A 25,626-nucleotide genomic window follows, 5' to 3' on the forward strand; every position below is an offset into this window, starting at 1 on the left:
AGGCGTCTAGATCCACGATAGTAACCAATCATTTGGTTTTTTCACCAATTGGTGCAATTTTTGAACTATTTTGGAAAATTTAAACCCCCATAGAGAACCCTCAATTTTCCGTTCCAGGGTGTCTAACAAAATCTGAAAACTAAAAAGAAGGACTTTTGAAGGACCTTGGAAGGATCTTTTGGAAGGACCTTTTTAAAATTAAAAATGCACCTACTGACCCCTCCTCATTCATTTTTACAAAATTTCCGAAAAAAAATCAAAAATTTATAATTTAAAAAAAAAATTAATAATATTCAAAATAGACCTGATTTTGTCTAATGACTACCAAATCCAAAAAACGAAATTTTGTACTTTTTTCGTATTTTTCTCATACAACATATTTTCAAGTTGTACTTCGTCACACCTCACGTACCCTCGCTTACTTTTTAGACATCAAAATTGAGTAAGGGAAACTATTTTGATAAAAAAATTTAATATGAGAGATAGCACTTGAATTTTTCTCAAAAAAATAACTTTAGTAGGTAACCAAAAAGTAATCAAAAAAGTGACTAAAAAGCTCCCTACCCTCCACACCAAGATGTTTTCCAACTAATTGGCCAGGTGTGGTGCGAACCATTTTTTAAAAAGGGAAGTTGGAAACAAAAATGTCGAATAAAAAATTTATTTGAATTTTTCATTGATTGGATTATGTTTTTGGAATTTCTCGAGTTAATTTTTCCATTCTAGGAAACGTTTGAAAATTGTTGTAGCAGAATAGCGAAGCGAGGGTAAAAGCTGTGAAAAACTGATAATTCAAAACAAAAAACATCATTTTTTATGCAAAAAGTTGATTTTCATAGCTTCAAAACTTACAAATTTTAAAAGTTTTCAGAAAATGTCATGTGTACCTGTTCATCATATAGTTAAAAATATGAATATTGAATAAACGCCCGAGCGAAGCGAGGGCAAAAGCTTTTGAAAATTCACAATTCCTGAGTAGTAAAACAGCATTATTTTTGATTTGAGGAGTCATATTTTTCTACCCTTCAATTTCGGTCAAAGAAAAGAAAAGAAAAGAAAAATGATCTAGCCCGAGCGAAGCGAGGGCGAAAGCTGTGGAAAATTGATACAATATGAGACGTAAAAGAACACCATTCCTAACTTTTATTAAATGACAGAATTATTAGAAAATTCGGAAAAAAGAAGGGCCTTCGGGCAAAAAGAAGGACTTTTGAAGGACTTTTTGAAAAAGAAGGACCAATAGGCAAAAAGAAGGACTTTTACTGACCTGGAAGGACCGGAAGGACCGTTAGACACCCTGCGTTCGAACCAATGACCTTTTTTTTTTTTAGAAACCATAATATTTATATTTTTTGACTTTGGTAAATAAGTACCTGTCTCCCTTCCTTCCACTACAAATTTTTTTAAAATGATATTTTTGCAGTTTCTGGCATTCAAAGTCCTACATATAAAAAACCAGAAAATGTAAAAATCTCATTTTTGAAAAAATTATGGGTTACTTGGTTCAAAAAGCTATTGTCACGGTGTTAAGATTAAAATTTAAGACATACTTTTCATGGCATCAAATTTAAAAAAACATACATTTTAATCGATAAAAGTATACGTAGATGGAAAACGATACCAAAAAATGTGAGCAAATCAATTAATAATCACAGACATAGGTAAAGAGGACTTACTGGGCTCAATTTCAATTGCATTTTTTCAAAATACCATCTCGTAAATTGCAACATGGCTCAAAAAAATTATCAAAAATAAAACTTGAAAAATCGTACGCCACGACCAACAACGTTTCAGTTCTTTTTACAATTCGAAGCAAAAAAATCTCGTAAATTGACCAAAACCGTCACTCGACTTAATGAAAAAAATTCAAACCGTTACCAATTTTATATATCCTACGAAAAATAGGTAGGGATAGAAATTTTCATCAATTCCAAAGAAACCTGCAGGCAAAAACGTACCTAAAATTTCTATCTACGTAAAAAAAATATCCGGTCAGAAATCGAGAATGATAAGTTGTAAAAATTTCGATTGAAATCCGCTTCCACTTTATCATTGGGAACATTACGATCGCGTATGCAAAATGATGTATTTTACGGAAACAATTCATCGTACCGATTCGAATCATTATCTACTACACAGGTGGTGCGAGTATTTGCTGGAATGAAATCGCACGTAAATCACGACACCTCGTCAATTCGTCATCAAACTGTCATACACCATGTAATTTTTTGTTTTATCATTTTAGGCAGGAAATATCGTTCAATTCGAGATTGGTAAGTTAAATTGAAAATGATTGAACGGATAGTCCGCGAAATCATAAAAAAATTTCGTCAGACAAATTTATTTATGCGGAAAAGATGCGGTTGTTTACGTACGTATGTCTATGTATGTACCTACTTCAAGTCGACTAATCATCAGCTCACGTAATCGAAAGTTAAGTACGTTCGAAAGGTACATATAAATAAATAGGTATCGTTTTCCAAGTAAGAAATAAAACGTAAAACCACGTACCTTGTTGTCGTCTTCTTTTTTCCAACAATCGTTCTCCGACACGCTGGTCAAATCGGCGTTACTTTTGCACCCGACCACGACGTTCTTCCTTCTTTGGTCGACGTATTTTTGCAAATTCTGCGCGATCTGCTGCCGTTTCTCTCTGGCTTCGGTTTCTTTCTTGCGAGATTCGGGCGACACGCTGCGAGCTGATCTTCGTCTCAGATTATTCACTTTGTTGAAATGTTTATCGTTTCTAGGGGTCGGAATCGGCGGCGACGGGTTGTACGGCATCGACATCGGTTCGATCGATTGCAGAGCAGCGTACGGGAGCTGGCATCCGACGTACATGTCGACGGTGACTTTATCTCCGATACGGAATCCGTTACGGACTGGGAACGGTTTAACTAGACCGGCGGCCGCATCGATGGCTAAAGTATCGGCTTGCGACCATCTGCGACACGATCGGGTCTTCGGTTCGTTACGCAGCGTCAAGTGTTCGTCGAAGGTATCCTCCAGCGTATCGGACATATTGATGAGTCTGCATCTTTCGGCGCTGCTGCCGGTGGCCGATAAAGGGGTACGGTTTCGTGACGAACCGGTCGACGATGTCGCTGACTCGCTAAGTTGTCTGTGGAATTCGCCGTTGATCGGTTTACGAGGCGGTGGCGTCAGGTTGGTCGATGCAATGGCGGCGTATTCCGGCGTCGAAAACCCATTTGCGGAGGAAATATGCTCGGGCGATGTGGTACGTCCGTAGTTGACGGAGGCGCGATTTTGATACTTTCTCAGGTTGTCTCGCATTTCGCCACGATAACAGCTGTCGTAATACGTGCACGGAGGACTGGGTATTCTGCTGGATGCGCCGCTGCTGCCGCCGGAAGTATTGACGATAGATGCTGCGCTCGATCTGCAAGTCGGACTACAATTATTATTATTACGATGATTGTTGTTGTTGACGAATTTGGACGTAGGTACGTTCTCGCTTTTCGAACTAATTCGTATGATGGACGACGATACCGGTACGTTGTTATCTTTGTAGCCGTTTCGGTTGCACGTCGTCGTCGTGTACGAATTGTAGCGATAAAGACCGCCTTCGGCCACCGGACTATACTCGATACTGTGGTATCCTTGATCCCAATACGGGCTATTTTTATCGCCGCCCTCGCATCGTATTCTACTATCATCGTTCGAGTACTTTCTGTAATAATTCGACTTGGACGACTGATTGCTGCCGGAACTATCGTTATCGAAGTCTTCGGTCGGCGTTACCGTGCCTCTGCCGGACGAACACTCGCTCGGCGATTTCCTATAATTAATTCTAGCGCAAGATAGCCTGCCTAGGACGGCAGCCGGAGGTAACGAGGCCGGCTCCAGATCATCGGTTTCGTCCATATCGTCCGTAGACCGGCTCAACGATCGAGGAGTTGGTACGTAGAAGGTGGCGTGATTTTTATCCTTCTCCGACATCGACTCGTGCACCGATAACGCTCTTCTTTTGCGAAAACCGTTTTGAAATTTGTTGAATTTTAATCGTAGCAGATGAGACACGTCCGGTAATCCGTTCGCCGTCGCTGATGATGCGTCGTTTTCTCCGGTTGTCGTCGTCGTCGACGATGGCGGTGTTCCGATTTCGTTGGGCGTTTCTCCTCGGTTGCCGATCGGGCATTTTATACGTGTCACTAGCGATGAATTTGTACTATCTAAGACGATACCGCTGCCGATGACCTTTGGCGAGTCTAACGACGAGCCGCTCGTTTCGAGCAGATATTGCTTTTGCAGATGACTATCGGGCGATTCGACTTGGCCGTTGGAGTTGGTCGTAAACGACGAACAACGTCTGCGTATGCGACGCCATCTTTGCGACAGGCTTTTGTTCCAAACGCTCAAATCTGCGAAACATGAACAAAACAAACGGGTATTAGTTGAAATTGAAAAATAACGATTTGAAAAGAACATATAACTCATTTAATTTTACAAATAAGTAATGTTTAAGCGTATCATCACATTTGAAGCTCACATCTCTGACTTTTTGGACGTAATTATCGTGTCTTTCTCAACTTACACGTCGAAAACTTGAATTCTCCACTTCATCAATCAATAGAAATAATATTGAAACTATATTAGGTCGATTTTTCAACACTTTTTCCAAGTCGAGCAACCCAGAAAATATTGGAAAATTCAAGCTCATAAAATCAATCTGTATTCAAAACCATTTTTTGAATTGGAAAAATCATATTTTGTTCCGCTGACATCAAAGGGAGAAAGAAAGATGTAAATAATAATAACAACAAAAATGACTTGCCCATAACTTTGCTCATGCACTACCTTGGATAAGGAAATGAAATGAGCAAGTAAAAGAAAATTGACAGGTAAGCCGAAATCGTAGATTTTGTGTTCCAACATAGGACTAGCATGAAATTTTTCAAACCGTACAACGGTACATCGAAAGAGCAGGCAAAAATTCATCACCTGTAAAAATTTCAAGTGCTCAAGTGCCTTTTTCGATTTTTGGTGAATTTTTGAAAATCAAATTTATGAAAATTTTACCAAATTGACCAAGAAAGCTGAAATTTGGGACACGCCCTATTTTCGACATGCCAAGTCGATTGGAAACTGTTTCAAACCGTTTTGAGCAGTTCTGAAGCCTCCAGAAGATTTATGAAACTCGAAATTCCCTCAAAATTTTATCAAATGGAGTTGGAAAGCCAAAATTAATTCTGAAAACTAAATTCAATACGCTATGAAGTCGACTGCAGGTATAAATTTCAAGTCGTTTTAGAGCCTCCAGCGATTTTTTGAAAATTATTGGAGCCTCCAGTAAATTTTGGAAACTTGAAATTTCCCAAAAACTTTATCAAATGGAGATGGAAAGCTGAAATTAACTATGCACTCCAATTTTAAACACCCTCTGAAGACGACTTCAGGCGGGTTCAAGTAATTTTGGAGCCTCCAGTGAATTTTTGAAAGGTTTCATGGCGTCTTTAAGAGAATTGAAATTTCTAAAGAGTAGTTGGAAACTTCAAAACCACCTGAAACCACCATGCAGTCGACTACATTATTGTATTGAAATTAGTTTAGAGTAAATTTCGGCTTGCCAACTTCATTTGATGAAATTTTGTGAAAATTTCAACTTTCAAAAATCTACTGGAGGCTCCAAAATGACTTGAACCCACCTGAAGTCGTCTTCAGAGGGTGTTTAAATTGGAGTGCATAGTTGATTTCAGCTTTCCATCTCCATTTGATGAAATTTTTGGAAAATTTCAAGAAGCTTCGAAAATTTTTTAGAGGCTCCAGTAATTTTCAAAAAATCGCTGGAGGCTCCAAAACGACTCAAAATCTACCTGTAGTCTACTTCAAAGCGTATTGAAATTAGTTTGCAGAATTAATTTTGGTTTTCCAACTCCATTTGACGAAATTTTGCGGGAATTTCAAGTTTCAAAAATCTACTGGAGGTTCCAGTAATTTTCAAAAAATCGCTGGAGGCTCCAAAAGGACTTGAAATTAGTTTGCAGAATTAATTTGGGCTTTCCAACTCCATTTGATGAAATTTTGTGGGAATTTCGAGTTTCAAAAATCTACTGGAGCCACTGGAGGCTCTAAAACGACTTGAAATTAGTTTGCAGAATTAATTTGGGCTTTCCAACTCCATTTGATGAAATTTTGAGGGAATTTCAAATTTTAAAAATCTACTGGAGGCTCCAGTAATTTTCAAAAAATCGCTGGAGGTTCCAAAACGACTTGAAATGTACTTGCAGTCGACTTCATAGCGTATTGAAATTAGTTTGCAGAATTAATTTTAGCTTTCCAACTCCATTTGATGAAATTTTGAGGGAATTTCGAGTTTCATAAATCTGCTGGAGGCTTCAGAACTGCTCAAAACGGTTTGAAACAGTTTCCAATCGACTTGGCATGTCGAAAATAGGGTACATCCCAAATTTCAGCTTTCTACAGGGTGTCTAATAAAATTTCAAAATAAAAAAGTAGGACTTAAGTAGGACTTTTAGCAGGACTTTCAGCAGATAATTTTTCGGCCACTTATGGAATTTTTTAAGGCCGGGGGGGGGGGGGGTAAAAATTCACATTCAAGTTTTTGGCCAAATTTTTGTAAAAAATGTTTGCTTTTCTTGTCTTCAAACACCTTATGATTTTATTTAAACAAGTACCTAGATATTCAATTCAATTTTTCGTTTGATTTTCTTCTTATTCAATTTTAAAAATCGATGAACATATCACATCATCATGTTCGCTTAAAATCAAATTTAACCCGAATTCTTCAATTTTGATTGTAAATACATTATTTCATATTAAGTACTATTTGCTTAGAATTTTAAAATTTGAAGATAATTTTTGTTGAAAAATGGAAAATGTAAAAAGAAAATCAAATGGGCCCGAGCAAAGCGAGGGCAAAAGCTTTTGAAAATTAGTATTCTAGGAGGCATGAAAACGATAAAATTCGAATGATACAAATGTGCAATTCAATATCACTAAAAAAGTCAACAAATGAGCCCTCAAAATTCTGGAAAAAAGGGGAAAAATTGAAAGTTTTAAAAGGTATAATTGAAAAAAAAGTAGGACTTTTGGATAAAATTGTTGAAAAGTAGGACTTTAGCAGGACCAAAAGGACTTTTGAAAAAAAGTAGGACTTTAGTAGGACTAATAGGACAAGTAGGACCTGTTAGACACCCTGTTTCTAGGTCAATGTGGTAAAATTTTGATTTTTTTCTCACATTTTGACCAAAATTTGATTTTTGAAAATTCACCAAAAATCGAGAAAGGCACTTTTCCTCTTGAAATTTTGACAGGTGATGAATTTTTACCTGCTCTTTCGATCTACCTTTGTGCGGTTTAAAAAGTTGTATGCTGGCCCCATGTTAGAACGCAAAATCTACTATTTCGGCTGACCTATCTATCAAAATTGTCGCCATTTTGTAAGAAGGGCCACTTTTTTTTTGAGGACAAGTGCTAAAAATATTCCTTAGGACTCCCCATTCAAGAAAAAAGTTGTCTCGGAGGATCGGCAGGGCGTGCAATTGATCCTTATGCGGGCTCCCCGACTATCTTTCTATCGATCAATATTACCTATTATGACAATTTGAGATGCCAGAAAAGCTCAAATGAGTTTTCCTACACAACGTTTTTTACTTTGAGAAAATATGCATGTATGCAGTTTTGAAAAAAATCTAGCCACAAAAAGAAAGAGCATCTGTTCATAAGCTCAAAAATAGAACTCGATATGTCATTTTTGTACGCGTTCATTAGAAAGATACTAATAATGGCGTTGTCAAACACTTGTCGATATCCCAGAATAGTACTCGAGTTAGCTAATTCGCCCCAAAAACCAGGACGAAAAACGAAAATTTCACCATGGTTCATCAACGCTCCGGCGACAGAGTATTAATGCTACGTCGTAGGCAATTTTTCTGTACAATAAGCGATTTGAGTGATTTTCCGCCTTAGTCGAGTTTTTCGAAGCCAAAGTGTAGCTACTCGAGATATTCGAAATGAAACCATTTTTGATACCGATATTTTCTTTGACGTGGTGGATCCTTTGCAACGCAACCGACGATTTCAACGCTTGCATGAAGAGAGAACTTGAACTATTTGAGAGTAAAGAAGGCGAAGAGGACTTGGGACACGAGCTCGCTGCACTGATAACTCTCAGAAATGAATACTATAGTTTTTATGGTGGTAAGTAAAAGTATGCAACAGAAAAATACTGTAAAGTTGCATTGTAAAAATATCCTTTCAAGACTTCATCGTATTTTGAAACCGAAAACCAAATCAAATTTCAAAATTGCAGTTGTAAAGAAATCAGCGTGTTAAGCACGAGTTCAATCGACGAATGAAAAAGCGAAAGAAGTTCATCTGTGCGCTTGCCTTTTTCTTCAAATCAAGAAGTCGGCGGATCCGGATTTTCAAATAGAACCCGAAATATACGACCAAATGATACCAGCAATTCAGCTAAAAAACGAATTCATCACTTTAACAATTCCATATCTGGGTTGTCTCCCAGGCCAGTATACATTTCCAGCAGTTGTTTGCAGTTTAGAAGATTCTACAACTTTTCTGATAAAAGGATGCGAGAAAAAATCGTCTAAAAACCAAGTGTACATACAACCTTTATGTTGGCATCGAAGGGCCTGATACGAATGATATCAAAAAATACCACTTGGACGGTGTTATCAAAAATGTGGATGTAGAAATGGAGGCGATTGGAAAAACTATCAGTAGATAATGGGCATTTAGAAGAAAGTAAATTTAATTGAATTCGCGCTGATTGCATGTTTCATGAGGTGTGCACTGTGCAGGGTACTTGAGAATAAATTGTTTTCAAAATTATTGTTTTCTTCTTGAACTAGATTATTTTGGCATCGATAGGACTTGGACTTACTACACTGGACAACCGATACCCAAGTATATTCATCAAGAAATTTTCATACTTGAGTGAAAAAAATCAAGAAGCTTGAATCTCAATATGAAAAGGGAAATTATAACTGCAAAAAGCACCCGGACTGAACGGCTCATTAAATTGAACGCAATAATCTCAATTTTAAGTCATTTTCCATAGCAAATTGGAAAACACTCTATTGAAAAATTCACGAGAAACTCACACAGAAACTTGTAATAATTTTTTTTCGGAAAATTTTGCAGAATTGTAGAATGATGATTATCTGCAACTTGAATTTTTTTCTCTTGCGTCTAGTCGTTAATTAAACAATAAACCAAGCATCGTTCAGGTTCATTTCGTGAGACTCTTTCTCAGATGGCAGTTTCAGTATATTATCAATTTTTCGTTTCTCACAAGGTTATGACTACCTAGTAGTTCTGTATCCAAGAGTGATGTGATGATCTTCAATATGAAAATCGCTCAAATTTTCATACTTTCCTTACATTTGTTCATTTCTAATGCAACAGACGATTCAAATGCATGCACGAAGAAGGAACTCGAGACATATTCAGATTTATCAACTGCATCAAAGAAATTTATCAGCGAATTTTCAATATTTACCCACGGTAGGTCCAGATTTTACGTACAAGTACCTAACTAATAATAAGTATACGTATACGTATATCTGCTTCGTACTTGAAATGTAAGCAGGTAGGTACTGTTTCTTTTCAAAATTTTCTACTGTTACAAAAGCACAATTTTAAAATTTCAGCCATACAAAAATTACTGAACAGGTCGGTTGCCCCTTCAAAAGAAGAAGAAAAGAATGCTAGAGGACTATATGCGCGTGCGTTCTTATAAAATTAAACGAAAAAGGAGATCCAGCCAATAGATCAGATATCGGAAATTTCGATGATATTTCGAACCGAATTACAGTTAAAGAAGATGACATAAAAATTCCAATTTCGTACTTGTACTTTTTCGAACACAAACACCAATTTCCAGCTCTCGCTTGTTATTTCAATGACAAGAAATTTTTCTTAGCCAAAGGATTCAAGAAACAATCGCCCAAAAATCAAGTGTACAATATATACGTCGGCATTGCGCATACTGATAAGGCTAATACTGACGATGATAATAAAAAACTAAAACATGATTTAGTTGGAGTTATAAGAAATGTAGATGTGGAAATACCAGTGAATGGAAATCTGGCAAAAATGCCAGAAAATTGATGTATTATTTCATGAAAATAAAATTTAGAATCATGTCAGAAAAATGAAAAGGGAATCCATTACCAAAAAAAAAAAAAAAAAAAAAAAACATTTATTCCTTAAAATTGTTTTTATTAGTACAAACACCATCTTACGATAACTCTATTTTTCATAAAACAAGATTTCTGTAACCGATCTCAAAAGTTGGATCATCAGAAAGAAAGATCAGAGGGTCCCAAAATTGTGCCATTCAATTTTTTAAATAAAATTATGAAACATGCAAAATTTTTCCGAATTTGCAAAGTTATTTCATTTCTATAGCTCTTCTCGCCCTTTATGATGCCAATGCCATCCCAATACAAATTTTTTGTCGAGATACGAACACGAAAACTCCGCAATTTTCCAACTTGAAAATTAAAAAATAATGCTAAAACATCAGTGAAATATGTTTCTATAGTCATCGCACATAATGCACTCCAATTTTCGTACAGTATGGTAAAATGGCGTACTTCGAACAGTTGGTTAACGCGTTGCATGCCAGTTTTCAACTATCGTCACAAAACGTTGATTTTCACATTCAAGTTCGCCTTCGTTCGACGACTAAAAGCGAGAGCAAATTTCTTCGACATGAAATTTGCACCGATACTGATATTAATCTTTTATTGGCTCAATTCTTACACAATCGCAGATCCGGACAAGTGCATGAACCAATCGTACGAAGTGAAAAAAGAAAGAGAGATCTGGAAAAAATTCAAAGGCGAATTTTCCATACTCGGAAATGGTAAGTAAAACTGTCACTATAAAAAATTTCTTTACCCAAACCTACGAGTATATTAATTCATCCTAACCACATTTAACGCAAAATTACAGCAAAAAAACACGTGAAAAAACTAATCTTTGGCAGAGAACACGAATCTTATGCGCTAAAAGATGACATGCTGCGATACCTTTGCGCATGTGCCATCTATAAAAAAAAACCGAAACAAGATACAACTTTTGATGAAATTTTTAAAAACGTGTCGTATGGCAGAGTCACAGTTGGCATCCACATTTCATACTTCATTATCGAACGCAAACACGATTTTCCATCCATTGTTTGCGAATATGGCGCAGAAGACGGGTCGGATGACTGCATTATAATAAGGGGCCCGAAGAAACTATCGTCCAAAAAACCAGTTTACAATATTTACGTCGGAAAACCGAGCGAAAATCAATTTTTTGATTTTCAAGGCGTCATCAAAAATGTGGATGTTGAAGCACGAGATACAATAGAAATCCCAATCGATAAAATAACAGAAAGTTGAATTATTGATTGCTATTTTTTCAGGTAGGTAAGCCAATTGGCAATTTTCAATAATTTCAAATCGCCTAAAAATATTCTGAATTCATCATTGTTAAAAAGAGGAAAATAAAGATCTTTCAAACGACCGTCAATCATTTTTCACAAAATTATTGAATACAGGTTTTCTCAAACTAGGGAATGCTGAAACCATTCCATGGCAATGTGCAAGAAACTAGTTAGGGCATACCTCCTTTTTCATAAATGTACATTGGAGATTTCAACGAGCAATCATAGGATAAAAATTCAAAGAATATTTTTCAAAAAAACAAGAACGATGAACCAATTTTTGATTATTGCATTCTACTTTATATTGAAATCTGAAAATTTGGATATCACAACTTTGATTGAAATTAGAGCGGAACACTCGACTGGTTTCCAAAAGAGAAATTTACCCATTCAGTGCAAAGCATATCTACCATACTATTAGTCCGGCATATGACAATATGAGTAATTTCACCCCCCGGCTGATCCTCCGGGACAACTATTTTCTTAAAGGGGACATCCTAAGGAACATTTTAAAACAAACTTGCCCAAAAAAAAGTTGGCCTTACTTACAAAATAGCGGCCATTTAGCCAAAATCACAGATTTTGCGTTTCAACATAGGACTTGCACGAAATTTTTCAAACCTTACAAAGGTAGATCGAAAGATTATGCAGAAATGTATCACCTGTCAAAATTTCAAGTGGTAAAGTGCGTTTTTCGATTTTTAGTGAATTTTTGAAAATCCAATTTAGGCCAAAAATGAGGGAAAAAACCAAAATTTTACCAAATTGACCAAGAAAGCTGAAATTTGGGATATGCTCTATTTTCAACTTACTAAATCGATTGGAAACGGTTTCAACTCGTTTTGAGCAGTTCTGGAGTCTCCAGCAGATTTTTGAAACTCGAAATTCCCACAAAATTCCATCAAATTGGAGTTGCAAAGCTGAAATTTATTCTGAAAACTAATTTCAATATGCTACGAAGTACTGCAGGTGAATTTCAAGTCGTTTTGGAGCCTCCAGCGACTTTTTGAAAATTCCTGAAGCCTCCAGCAAATTTTAGAAACTTTGAATTTTCACAAAATTTCATCAAATGGAGATGGAAAGCTGAAATTTACTCTACACTTGAATTTTAACACCCTCTGAAGACGACTTCAGGTGGGTTCAAGTCATTTTAGAGCCTCCAGCGACTTTTTTGAAAATTACTGGAGCCTCCAATAGATTTTTGAAACTTGAAATTTCCCCAACATTAATTTATCAAATGGAGTTGGCAAGCTGAAATTTACTTCGCAGACTACATGGTGGTTTCAAATGGTTTTGAAGCTTCCAACCACTTTTAGGAAATTTCAATTTTCCAAAAAAACGTTATACAACCTTTCAAAAAGTTGCTGGAGGCTCCAAAACGACTTGAAATTCACCAGCAGTCAACTTCGTAGCGTATTGAAATTAGTTTGCAGAATGAATTTCGACTCTCCATCTTAGTTTGATGAAATTTTGGAGAAAGTTCAAGTTTCAAAAATCTACTGGAGGCTCCAGGAATTTTCAAAAAAGTCGCTGGAGGCTCTAAAATGACTTGAACCCACCTGAAGTCGTCTTCAGAGTGTGTTAAAATTAGAGTGTAGAGTAAATTTCAGCTTTCCATCTCCATTTTGATGAAATTTTGTGAAAATTCAAAGTTTCAAAAATCTGCTGGAGGCTTCAGGAATTTTCAAAAAGTCGCTGGACACTCCAAAACGACTAGAAATTCACCTGCAGTACTTCGTAGCGTATTGAAATTAGTTTTTAGAATAAATTTCAGCTTTACAACTCCAATTTGATGGAATTTTGTGGGAATTTCGAGTTTCAAAAATCTGCTGGAGGCTCAAGAATTGCTCAAAACGGGTTGAAACCGTTTCCAATCGATTTGGCATGTCGAAAATAGGGTATATCCCAAATTTCAGCTTTCTTGGTCTATTTGGTAAAATTTTGATGTTTTCCCCCATTTTTGACATAAATTGGATTTTCAAAAATTCACCAAAAATCGAAAAACGCACTTCAGCACTTGAAATTTTGACAGGTGATGAATTTTTGCATGATCTTTCGATCTATCTTTGTCAGGTTTGAAAATTTTCTTGCAAGTCCTATGTTGAAACGCAAAATCTGCGATTTCGGCTGATCTGTCCATTAAAATGGCCGTCATTTTGTAAGTAAGGCCAACTTTTTTTTCGGAAAATTTGCTTTGAAATGTTCCTTAGGATGTTCCCTTTAAGAAAAAAGTTGTCCCGGAGGGTGGGCGGCGGGGGTGGTGCAATTACTCCTATTGTCATATGCCGGACTATATGTCTTTGAAGAAATCCATAAAAAAAATTACAACCATAAAAAGAAACAAAAAGACAACTTTTTACTATAATTATAACATTTACATACAAGTGAAACACGTCGCAGAGAGCGAACACTGATGCTACTCAAATCTCAAGTCATCTTCGTATTTTCCTTCTATTGGAATATCAGTTGAACCATCAATAAACGCTTCCACATCTACATCAGTGATAATACCTTCAAAAGTAAAACTTTCGTCATCTCTGTCGACTGCAACATACATATTGTAAATTTGCTTTTCCGCAGATCTTCTCTCCGGTCCTTTCGCGATAAGAAGGGTGCCAAATGCCGATTTGCAACGAAAGCCAGGAAACGAGCGTGGGTAAGGGAACATGAAAGATGTGACAGGAACGATCAGTTCAATATATTCGATCGTCATTTCATCAATGGGTCGACGAATGAAAACGTAGCTGAAAGTTCTTCCTCTACTGCCATTGATCATTAAGTCTACATTTTTCGGGTTCGTGCAGTCGTTTATCAAGAATTTTTTACACAGCGCGCAGGCGCAGAGTTGTTTCCCCATTTCTGATCCTATCGAATAAGGAACAACTTTATCAATATTACTTCCACGACGACTGAATCTCTTCACAATGTTTATCTCTAAAATTTGGAAATATCAAATTAAAAAACGAATCGTAGCTTGATACCCTCCACAGAAAACATATAATCGCTACCAACTCACTCTTATTAACCGTGCTAAACTCTTCTAAAAATCTTTTCCTCAACTTTCCATTTGAATCACTTCGATAGGACTGATAGGAACAAGCATTAAAATTTTCCGGCGTTTCGGATTCGGAATACGATGACCAATATAACAAAACTACCAGTACTAGAAAAAGGTTCACGATATTCGAAAACTGAACGTTCACTCGCGTTATATGTCTTCACCATCTATGTAGTAACCGAATTAACTAAGGAAAATGAGCAGGCATTAGGTAGCTCTGGGTACCACACATGCTCCGAATTTTTTTCCAATTTTCAACAAAATGAAGCACCTGTAGTATTTTCATTGTTTCGCAAGTCATGGTAGATTTTTCGGACGATGACGTAAAATACCTGCACATCTGAAATTTCAGACTGAAATGCGAGCTTCGCATTTTGAAAAAAAATTTCTACTCGAAATGTGAAAACTAAAAAGTGAATACGTGAACCTGTAGGTATTCCAAATTAAGGCTTTAAATCCACGTCACACGTTCATTAATGCGACATTGACCTGTGTGTCAAGTTCATAGTGAAAATTATTAGATGTTTTAGAAGATTACAATACAATACATGATTAATTTAACAACATTACAACTGAGGTTTCTGGGGTGGTTATAGTGATTTAGACAAATTAATTTTTCAAAACCTTCATTCTGAACTTCTCGAAAAAAAACAATTCCACGAAAAAAAAACTGAAATGAAACGATATCGATGTCGCTCGTCTAGTCGCTTGCAACATAAATTCAAAATTTCTCACAACATACACATGAAGTGTCAACGTAACAGTTTAAAATGCATCGTTGTTCTACATATAATCCAAAAAAAAAAAAACATCTTGCGCAGTTCGCAAGATCAACCGACTTTGCTCTAAATATACACCAGTAATTTACCAACATTTATCTCAGTAATTTACCAGACATTACTTAAAAATTTACCAATTTTTCAAAATGCGCGGAAGTACCCAAATTTACCGATTTAATGAATACGAAAAGTCGAAAACAGCGACAAAATAAAATAGTCAATCATAAGTAGCCATCATATTACACTTTTTGAAATTGATTTTCAAATAATAATTAGCGTACTCATGAAGACGTAACCGTCATATTACAAGTGGAATAATATATCAGGAAAATTGTTGACAAAAAACAAAATTATTACCGAAATTTACCAATTTACCGAAATTTAGCTATTTACCAAAATTTACCAATTTACCAAAATTTACCAATTTACCTATTTACCGAAATTTACGTATTTACTGAAATTTACCTATTTACCAAAATTTACCTATTTACCGAAATTTACCAATTTACCAATTTACCAAAATTTACCAATTTACCAAAATTTACCGATTTACCAAAATTTACCAATTTACCAAAATTTACCTATTTACCAAAATTTACCTATTTACCAAAATTTACCAATTTACCTAAATTTACCAATTTACCTAAATTTACCGATTTACCAAAATTTAGAGGTTTTTAATGGCTTAATTTTTATCCAGAATTGAAATTTAGCTATTTACTGAAATTTACCAATTTACCAACATTTACCAATTTACCAAAATTCACCAATTTACCAAAATTTACCAATTTACCAAAATTTACCAATTTACCAAAATTTACCAATTTACCAAAATTTACCAATTTACCAAAATTTACCGATTTACCAAAATTTACCAATTCACTAAAATTTACGAATTTATCAAAATTGATCAATTTACCAAAATTTACCATTTTACCAAAATTTACCATTTTACCAAAATTTACCAATTTACCAAAATTTATCAATTTACCAAAATTTACCAATTTACTAAAATTTACCAATTTACCAAAATTTACCTATTTACCAAAATTTACCTAAATTTACCTATTTACCCAAATTTGCCGATTTACCCAAATTTACCGATTTACCCAAATTTACCGATTTACCAAAATTTACGAATTTACCAAAATTTACGAATTTACCCAAATTTATTAATTTACCAAAATTTACGACTTTACCAAAATTTACGAATTTACCAAAAATTACCCCAGCAATTTACTAACATTTACCTCAGTAATTTACCAGACATTACCCACTAATTTACCAATTTTCCATTTTACCAAAAATTACCCCAGCAATTTACCAACATTCACCTCAGTAATTTACGAGACATTTCCTCACTAATTTACCAATTTTTTACCGAATTTTAATTACCCCAGTAATTTACTGTCAAAGGTTTTTACCAATTTACCAAAAATTACCCAAGCAATTTACCAAAATTTTCGACCAACTTTAATTACGAGTAATTCACCAAAAATAACTAATCATTTTATTTACTAAAAATTACTATTAATTAACAAAAAAAAAAAAAAAAAATTATCAAAATTTACTGGCTATTTACCAAAAACTTAATGTTTTTGGTTAAAACAAAAATTACACTAGAAATTTTTGAAAAATTTTGATTTTTTATGGCAAAAAAATTTTGGACGGATAAAATTAACAAAAAAATTAACAAAAAAATCAACAAAAAATTTTCTCCTCTTGACTCGCGCGGGATTCGAACACCCGACCTTCGGCGTACCAATCTGCAACCTACACACCCTAACCACCCCATCTGTTTGTTGGGGGTGAGCCGTTTGCGAGATATAAGGGTTTACACAAATTTCTGCTTATCCATAACGTTGAAACACACTTAAACGTTCATATCTCGTAAACGGCTGAATCGATTTCGACCAAATTAAAAATTTCTCTAGTTCAGTATCAAAGCAATATTTTGCCAGCATCAGTTTCCACTTAAAGTTCGGAGCTTTTGAGTTCAGCGTGACACAAATTTATACATAAATTGATATATAAACTTATATATAAATATATAAATAAATAAATATATATATAAACTTATCTCGTTTTGCGCCATATGTCTTATCGTGATCAGCACACTCCAAAACCTCAAGAAAACCCACCCCCACCCAATTCCTCAACCATCATGACAAATACAATACCTTACTTTTCCGTTTCCGGCAAAGTCGGTAAAAAGATAAATTATCTCTCATTTCACGCGAACAACATGTTACATTGTAACATGGTGTCAGTGAACAATGAACACACGCGATTCGTAATTGTTTCACTCATTAAGAATCCTCAACTTGATTGAAATTTGCACCGGTAAAACGTTCAAGCGCTTTGTAAGCACATAAAAGTCGCTCACAATAGTCTCCAAACCGTCATTTCTCAAGTTCTACTTACGTTAGTTGTTCGAACGCGACAAGTTTGAAAATTTTCAAGTATGAAACTAGCTCTGACGATATTGTTACTTTCACACTGGTTCAATTGCAGGACGATGGCCTTTTCCACGCAATGCGGCAGGCAAAAGTATGAAATAAATTCAGACGAAATTCTACGACCGAGATTCAAGAACGAATATTCCCTCGTATCTAGCGGTGAGTTGATAAACGTAATTGCCAATTCCCAAACAATGAACCATGAACTCTACGAACTGAGTTTGATGAGAAATTTGAAAATTTTCAGTGAAGAACATTTGGAAAATAATGGTCGGTGACAAAAATGCTTCTCGTACGTTAACGAACAAACAAGCGATAGAATTATGCACTTGTGTGTATTATCACAAAAGAAAGCAACAGAGCAAGGAAACCAATGTTGATTCGGATGAAGTGATATCATCTCAATTCGACAGCATTTACCGGCAAACTAACTTCATGAGAACACAATTCGGAATGTTTATCTGGCCTTATTCCATTTCGACTTACGAGCACAAGTTTCCTGCTATTTTTTGCTTTAAGAAAGGAGAAATACCGATAAAAATACCTGGAGATAATTTTCTTTTGGTTAAAGGGCCGCAGAAAAAATCTGAAGAAACACAACAATACAATATTTATGTGGGAGAAATGTGGAAATACGACACGTACTACGAAGAACCGTTTTTCAATTTCGAAGCGATTATCGAAGATGTAGTCTTAGATTGAGAATTCTAGCAAAAGGTGATCCCAAGACTCAAAAATTGATTGGTTCACAATATCAATAAATCAAGAAATTGGTACATGAATTCACGCTTAGCGATGATGAAAAAAAAATTCTACGAACATTATAACACTATTGTGAACATATTTTTCAATTCTCACACTCTCTCTTGAAGTCTTAAAAAGCCTGGATTTAATACAAGTGCGTTATTTATTGTGCTCCATTCGACAAATGTAAAAAAAAAAAAAAAAAAAAAAAAAACGTAAAAAATTGGGATATCCATCCATTGCTGTAGAATATTTCCGCATTATTTGGGTAATTCTCAGAAAAAAGGTCAATTTTGATGTGCATAATTTTGAAAAATAAAAATCATTTTTTTGGAAAATTTCAAGTGGGAATCATTTGTATAGGTGTCCCAGATCCCTGTTCTAGTGTTGGCCTCAATTCAATCCCCCCCACTGTGGACCCCGGCCCCCCTAAAACAGCGATAATTAGGATTCGACCCTCATCGATGTGTAATATGTCGATTGATATGTTTTCGAGGTCGTAGAATTCGAATCTGGAGTTATTTTTTATGTAGAGGTGGAGGGGGAGGCGTGGGGAGGGGGAAAATGTCAAATTTTGCTTATATTATCGTGTAATATGTCAATTTATGTTTTTCAGGCCGCAAAGTTCGAATCTGGACTTATTTTTATGGTAGGGGTAGAGGTGATGTGTGGGGAGGGAGAAAATGTCAAATTTTGCTTGTTTTATCGTGTAATATGTCGACTAGCGCGATAAAAGTACAGCTGTCTGAAATTTGGCCAAGTCGAAGGACAAATGGGCGCTGGACAAGCCGAAGGACAATCTCAACGTTTTTTCGTTTCTAGCTTTACCTACTGGACATTATTCGATTTTTAACACGTAATAAATGTGTACTTATCATGTAGAATAACTTCCCTTTCTCAATTATTGTTTTTGGCGGGTTCATCAGGGTAAATAAAAAGGCAAGCCGAAGGACACCAATTTTGCGAAATATCATATTTTCAGAGACAAGTACGATCAGAACGAGCCATTGCGTAGGTTATGAGAATAACATTGCGGGGTAACATTTTTATGAAGACAGTGAACCAGTGCAGCCACTCACCAGAAAAAATATTGGATTGGGAAGCTACCAAAAATAATTGAAAATTGCTCTAAAATTTGCGCAAAAAGTGTGCGACAGTTTTCAAATGTGAAATGTCAGCTTCCTATGGACTTATTCCAATTCCAATTTGCACAATAATGGACCTTCGTGTTCTATGATAATGAGAGTGTGTCAATTTTTCCCCCAAAAAAATGAAGTTCATGACACTTTATAACATTCATTTTCAAAAACATGGTGTGTGACAGCCAAGTCGAAGGACATTTGGGGTATAAAATCGAATGTACACCAATGAAAGGAGGGGCTAAAAATTTCAATACCATATGTGAAATGTGTGGGGGATGATCCTTGAATGGACCAAAAAAAAAAAAAAATTCATGCTAAAACCTTTGAGAAATTTGCCATGTACACGATTTTTACCTTTTTCTTAGAATTACCCATTTACACGTGGTTGAAAACATGAAAACAATTTTAAATGACCCATGCATACCTAAGCAAGGATAGGTATCCCAACCGGCACAAACATTTTGAAATGCACAAAGAAGAATTGATAAAGAGCCTCAAAACACGGACACCAACAGTCCAAATTTCAAGTGCTAAAATTCATTTTTCAATTTTTGTCGAATTATTGAAAATTCAAGGGGCCAAAAATGAGAAAAAAAAATCAAATTTTCACCAAATTGACCTAAAAAGCTGAAGGTTTGAACTCAATTCGCGAGTCCATTGGTGAATTTATGATGGTTTTGGAATCATTCCGAAGCCTCTAGCGGATTTTCGGATTCTCCAGGTTTTGAAGAAAACTCTCCAAGTGACTAAAAATTGAATTCTGCACCTATAAATTCAGACTTTTACCATAATTGAAACACTTTTGCCGTTTGGAATCCACAATTTTCTCCAGTAAGTATAATTAAGGTATTCTTGAAAAAAAAAATTACAATATCAAAATCTGCTGGAGGCTCCAGAACGATTCGAAACCATCAACCAATCGACTCGGGGAGATCCAAAATAGGGTACAAAACAAATTTCAGCTTCTTTCTTTGAGCGTTCGGGGAACGACGATTTTTTTTCAAAAATAAGTAATTAGGTACTTACTCGAAAAAATTTTGAATTCCAGCCGGCAAAAAAAATTCTGATAATGTGTGTCTAAGTCGATAGAAAGGGTCACAATGTCACAAAGATGGTAAATTCTGGTTCATAGGTACTGAATTTCATTTTTACTCTCATACATCATATTTCCGAAAACCGAAAAATCCAAAAAGCTGCTGGAGGCTTCAGAAGGGTTCAAAATAATCTAATCACCATGGATTCGCGAGGTGAGAAATACAGTACAAACCAAATTTCAGTTTTCCAAGTCAATTTGATAAAATTTCGATTCCCCCCCCCCTTCAATTTGAATTATCTACCAAAGGTAAATCGCCAATAGCCAGCACATATTCAGACATTTTTCACTTATTTTGCCCTGCTGTTTTCTACCTGATGAATATTTTTGAATGGGGATGGTATCAACTTGAAGTTTCAGTTTTGTGTAACATGTGGAGCTGTTTGTTTTCATTAAAATGTGAATTTTTGTATTTTTAAATTTTTTTTAAAAATACATATCGCTTTTTTCACCCAATTTTTGCCACTCCAAAATTTCAGTTTTTCAATTACCGCCACCCCAATTTCTACCACTTATAAATTCTGAACTGAGTGAAAATCGATTATTTAAACACTTTGGAAATGAAAAAAAAAATGTTTTCAAGCAATTGTGCCACGTTGCCATGAGTCAATTGTTAAAAAAATGAGCTGTTGGCTTTAAAATAAGGCTATAACAGTAATTTTAAAAATCACATTTCAGTTCAAAATAGTACTTAAGTCCAAAATTGAAAAATTAGACAGGGGTGTCACCTAGAGGATGGAGGGTGCAATTGCTTTTCTTAAGTAAGTGAGTGAAATTGTGGAATAAGATATACATATAAAAACTGACTCTTTTTTGCTTTCTGATCCGATTTTTTCAACGAAAAAAAATCACCCCTGATCGCTCAACACTTCTTTTGCACATCTTTACTCTCGTAAAATACAATAATCGCATGAAACGAAGAATTTTGATAAAATAGGAATCAAATTATCACCTTTTTATACCTAAAAATCTCATTTTGCCTCTCCTCAAAAAAAGTCTGGTTACACTACCAATTTCATAACAGAAGTGAGCAGTGATCAAAGTAAAGGTCATAAAATGTTCAAAAATTGCACTTTTTGCTCGTGGGCAATGTTTTTAAATGAAATTAGGGTGGGTGGCGGCTATTAGAAAAGTTGTATTTTTTGCTTTCCAATAGCCGCCATTGGAATATTTTTGCCATATTGGACACAACTGGAGTGATCAAGCAGTTGAAAATGACAAGCACACTATCAGCTTTCCTCTCATACATTTAAAATTACAAATAAACACGAATAAGTTGGTTCCACAAAGACATTAATATTTTTACTTTTCATCGCATTTTCCTTATTATAAACTTGAAAAATTTGAGAATGTTTGCGGCAGCAAATTGTCAAAAACAGTAAAACCATACAAGCGGGGATTATAGAAAAATCAGGTGAGGGGGCAATGAAGGGGCATGGTTGAAAATTTCTATTAGCGTAATCAGTGATACCAAATAGCTAAACAAAAAATTTTTATTCGTGTTTTTCTGACAAAAGTGGCGGCTATTGGCGATTTATATACCTTATTAAAAATTTGCCAGAAATCGAAAAATGAATTTCAGTACCTGAAACTTCGACTAGTGATGTATTTTGGGATCCTCTATGAAATACCTTTTGTTCGATTCAAAATTTTCCGCCAATTGGTACTTATACTTTACTTGTTGCAAGACCCAAGCTTTGCGTGAGAACCTACACCACACATCCCACTCTCCCCTCTGCTCCTCTCTAATTAGTACAAACTAAGAACAAGCCCTTTTTAATCACATAAACGAGAGAAAAAAAACACCCAATTGCATTCCTAATCTCGACTTAACGAAGAGGTGCATAAAACGTCATACACAATTACACATACGTACAAACGTTTTCCTATTCTACCATCACCACCACCTTCTCGACTCTCGTATGTACTCAACTCATACCCCGATCCTATCTACAAAAATAATACCACTCGGGCATAAATTTCATAACAGCAACAAAGAAAAAGGAAACCGTCGACGTGTCGTAGTACGCCTTAAGTAAATTACGCTCGCATTCAAAGTGTCATTGGTCGTGATTTCGTGATTATTGTCGGATTGTTTAAGGTATATTTTCTCATTCTCATTCGGTAGGTAAGTATTTGTTCGAGATGTCATTATCGTTGCCATCGAGCAACGAGTTAAAAAACGATAATTTCCGGCCGAGTCGTTGAACCAGTTCGGTTTCACCTATCAATTAGAATCGCGCGCGCGCTCGCGGCCGCGACCGATGACGACGTCGACGTCGGAGCACGAGCTATGCTCTATGCTACGTACATTCGGGCTAGGTGCAATTGCAGTATTATGCCTGCGTCTGGCAGATACGTACTCGTACATTTAAATAGATACGAGAAAAACCTTCCACTGCAGCAGCTGGAAATTGCGAAACACATCATGTCCGACGGAAAAGAAAATTGTAATCGGTGATCGAGTCTGGGCAACGAGTATAGAAATCGAATTGCAGTCAATTTAGTGGGTACCTCTCTCTACCTATACCAAGACCCAAGAGTCATAGACAAGACATACTACGATTATACAGAGTCATGGCAACGAACTAGTTCAGGGCAAAGAGTGAAAAGGGAAAGATATCACTAGGTACCTTAATTACGTTCATACATATACAGATAACACGGTAGCTCTCTACAGCTACCGCAATGGGCCTCCTATAACGATTAACGTGTTATCCGAAATGAGCTTTTATTACGTACACACGGCACGATGATGTAATCTGCAAATACCAATCTAAGAGATAGATAAATTGTCTCTCTCAAACACACAAGCAGCACGATACACACGACGAATGTATGTACTTGCCATACCAGGCAGAGGCACCAGTCGTACTATAAGTACTTAGGTAAAGAGTAATTACACCTTCTCGCATATGTACGTATATTATACTTTTTTTGCGGTTCGTTGACGTCGAAATGAAAATCATTGCACTCGGAGGAAATTAACCAACACTCGTGAGAGAGGGCGAAAGGGTAAGGTATCTACCAAACAGAGAGACAGAGAGAGACGCCTTGTCAAAGGTAAAATTCCCTTCTTCAGATACTACGATGACCTTGGGAGGTACACTTCTGGTTTCGATGGGTGCTTTGCTTTGCCTTACTCGCTGCTGGGCGCAGATGGTCTACGTAAATGCCTACGAGTATATACTACTTTATATGTAGCTGGTAAGCTATACCAAGATTAAGAAATTCTTCTTCATGTGAAACATACAGTCGAGTAGTATACAACCCCGGTCGTCGACGACGGTGCAGTGGTGCTCGTCACACAATTTGGTCGCATTAATCACTTGGTAGAATGTGTCTTTTTATGCTGCGCCGAGTACACTACATAGACATACGTATACCTAATAAAATACACAAACAACTCTATACTATGGTATATCGTCTCGTTTAATAAACTCGAACATCACATATACCTCTATTCGTGCATTCCTATATTTTGTCGGTGGATATCGTTGTCAGCTGCGACAAGAAGACGTCTCGTACGTAATAATAATTTGGTTGAGGTTTTTTCCCCTTGGTGGTACTTGTACCGAAATACTCGCTTTAAACTTTGTATATGTAGGATGAACGATACCGGAAATGATGAGTAAAATCTAACTAAACACTTCGTGGTCTAGATAGTTAAGATACCCTACCTCTGGGTATAGTACCTACAAGTACTTCGAGCTAAGTACTTCACGACGAAGAAATCGTAACACACCCCATCATACACCTATCTTCATCCTCACAACCATATCATTCTTAGTCAAGTATCGGTTTGAGACCTATACCTTTTCGCCAACTCTGACTTTCTGAAATCTTAATTCGTACAACACAAAGCTCGCAGCACACCTTGCGAACTCGTCGATTGCAAATGCACGATTCGCTATCCCGGAAAATCCGCGTAACCCCACCCTCACCATCCATCCTCGACGAGTGGAATGTACACAATGCAATTCAGGATTCCTTGAAATGGCGCAATTTATCATCGCACTCTGTGTACTCTACTCTACGTTGGTACTCGTAAAATCGTAATAAGACTTCATTTTTCACGTACAAATTAACGCATCCGGTTCAGCCTTCGTCGAAAGGTGTCTAGCACCTTCGTCGGCTCTATAGTGTGCCTGATATACTTACAAGGACATCGGCAATGTACAAGATTATTCTTTTCTCGATGTTTAATTTTTTTTTTCGTCTAAAAAAATGCTTCTAATTCCTCCCTCTCATCACACTTCGATTGTTCAACTGCAAAAATACATCGTAACTATACCTTAATAATTTCCTACACATACACGTACGTACGCACTACAGAGAAACGAGAATATATGTACCTGTAACAATCATGATTGCAGTTCAGGTTATTAAACCGGGCGTTTTTTTTTATTTCTTCGTTTTTTTTAATACATATTTTTTTTATACCATACTACAGAAACAATTTATACTGCCGAGATCGTACGTACACGTAAACGTGTTCTATACTCTTGATGAAACTCCCACCCGGTTAAATAATTAGTTTAATAATACGCCGATTATGAATCTTACAACGTGCTATTGTTTTTACTATACATTATGTACTCGTAAAAGGTATATTAGAAGGGGGTTTCTTTCGGTCTTCTATTATTCTTTTCAAATTTTTTATTTATACTCCATGTTCCACGTATACCTCACACGTACATAGTAGTATATCACCATAACGTATTCAGTACCAACACTGTCACGAGTGCTAAATTTGTATCGTGCCAGCCAGCTTATGAATGGAATAGAAATTAGGGTTAACGGTACATCGTATAGTCATATACGTGTATCTAAATCTGCATATAATATACTGAATTATTACGGACTGTGAATGGTACAATATTTGTTTGTTCTCAAGATTGTGCTGGTATT

The 25,626-nt window shown here is 35.9% G+C and overlaps 1 protein-coding gene and 1 long non-coding RNA gene across 5 annotated transcripts in view; one reads left to right on the top strand and one right to left on the bottom strand.

The window, feature by feature from the left end:
• Window positions 1-25,626, bottom strand: part of LOC135834773 (uncharacterized) — a 144,155-nt gene that overhangs the window by 16,480 nt on the left and 102,049 nt on the right. For all 4 annotated transcript variants that reach the window (XM_065348743.1, XM_065348744.1, XM_065348745.1 and 1 more), the window contains one exon: window positions 2,512-4,382. In XM_065348743.1, the coding sequence (XP_065204815.1) occupies window positions 2,512-4,382 (1,871 nt within the window). The remainder of the gene's footprint in view (window positions 1-2,511; window positions 4,383-25,626) is intronic.
• Window positions 10,549-11,526, top strand: LOC135833628 (uncharacterized). The gene is made up of 2 exons (XR_010556502.1): window positions 10,549-10,873; window positions 10,963-11,526. It is a non-coding gene; the product is annotated as an uncharacterized LOC135833628 (long non-coding RNA).

The sequence above is a fragment of the Planococcus citri genome, chromosome 2, assembly GCF_950023065.1.
Source record: "Planococcus citri chromosome 2, ihPlaCitr1.1, whole genome shotgun sequence".
Classification (NCBI taxonomy): Eukaryota; Metazoa; Arthropoda; class Insecta; order Hemiptera; family Pseudococcidae; genus Planococcus; species Planococcus citri.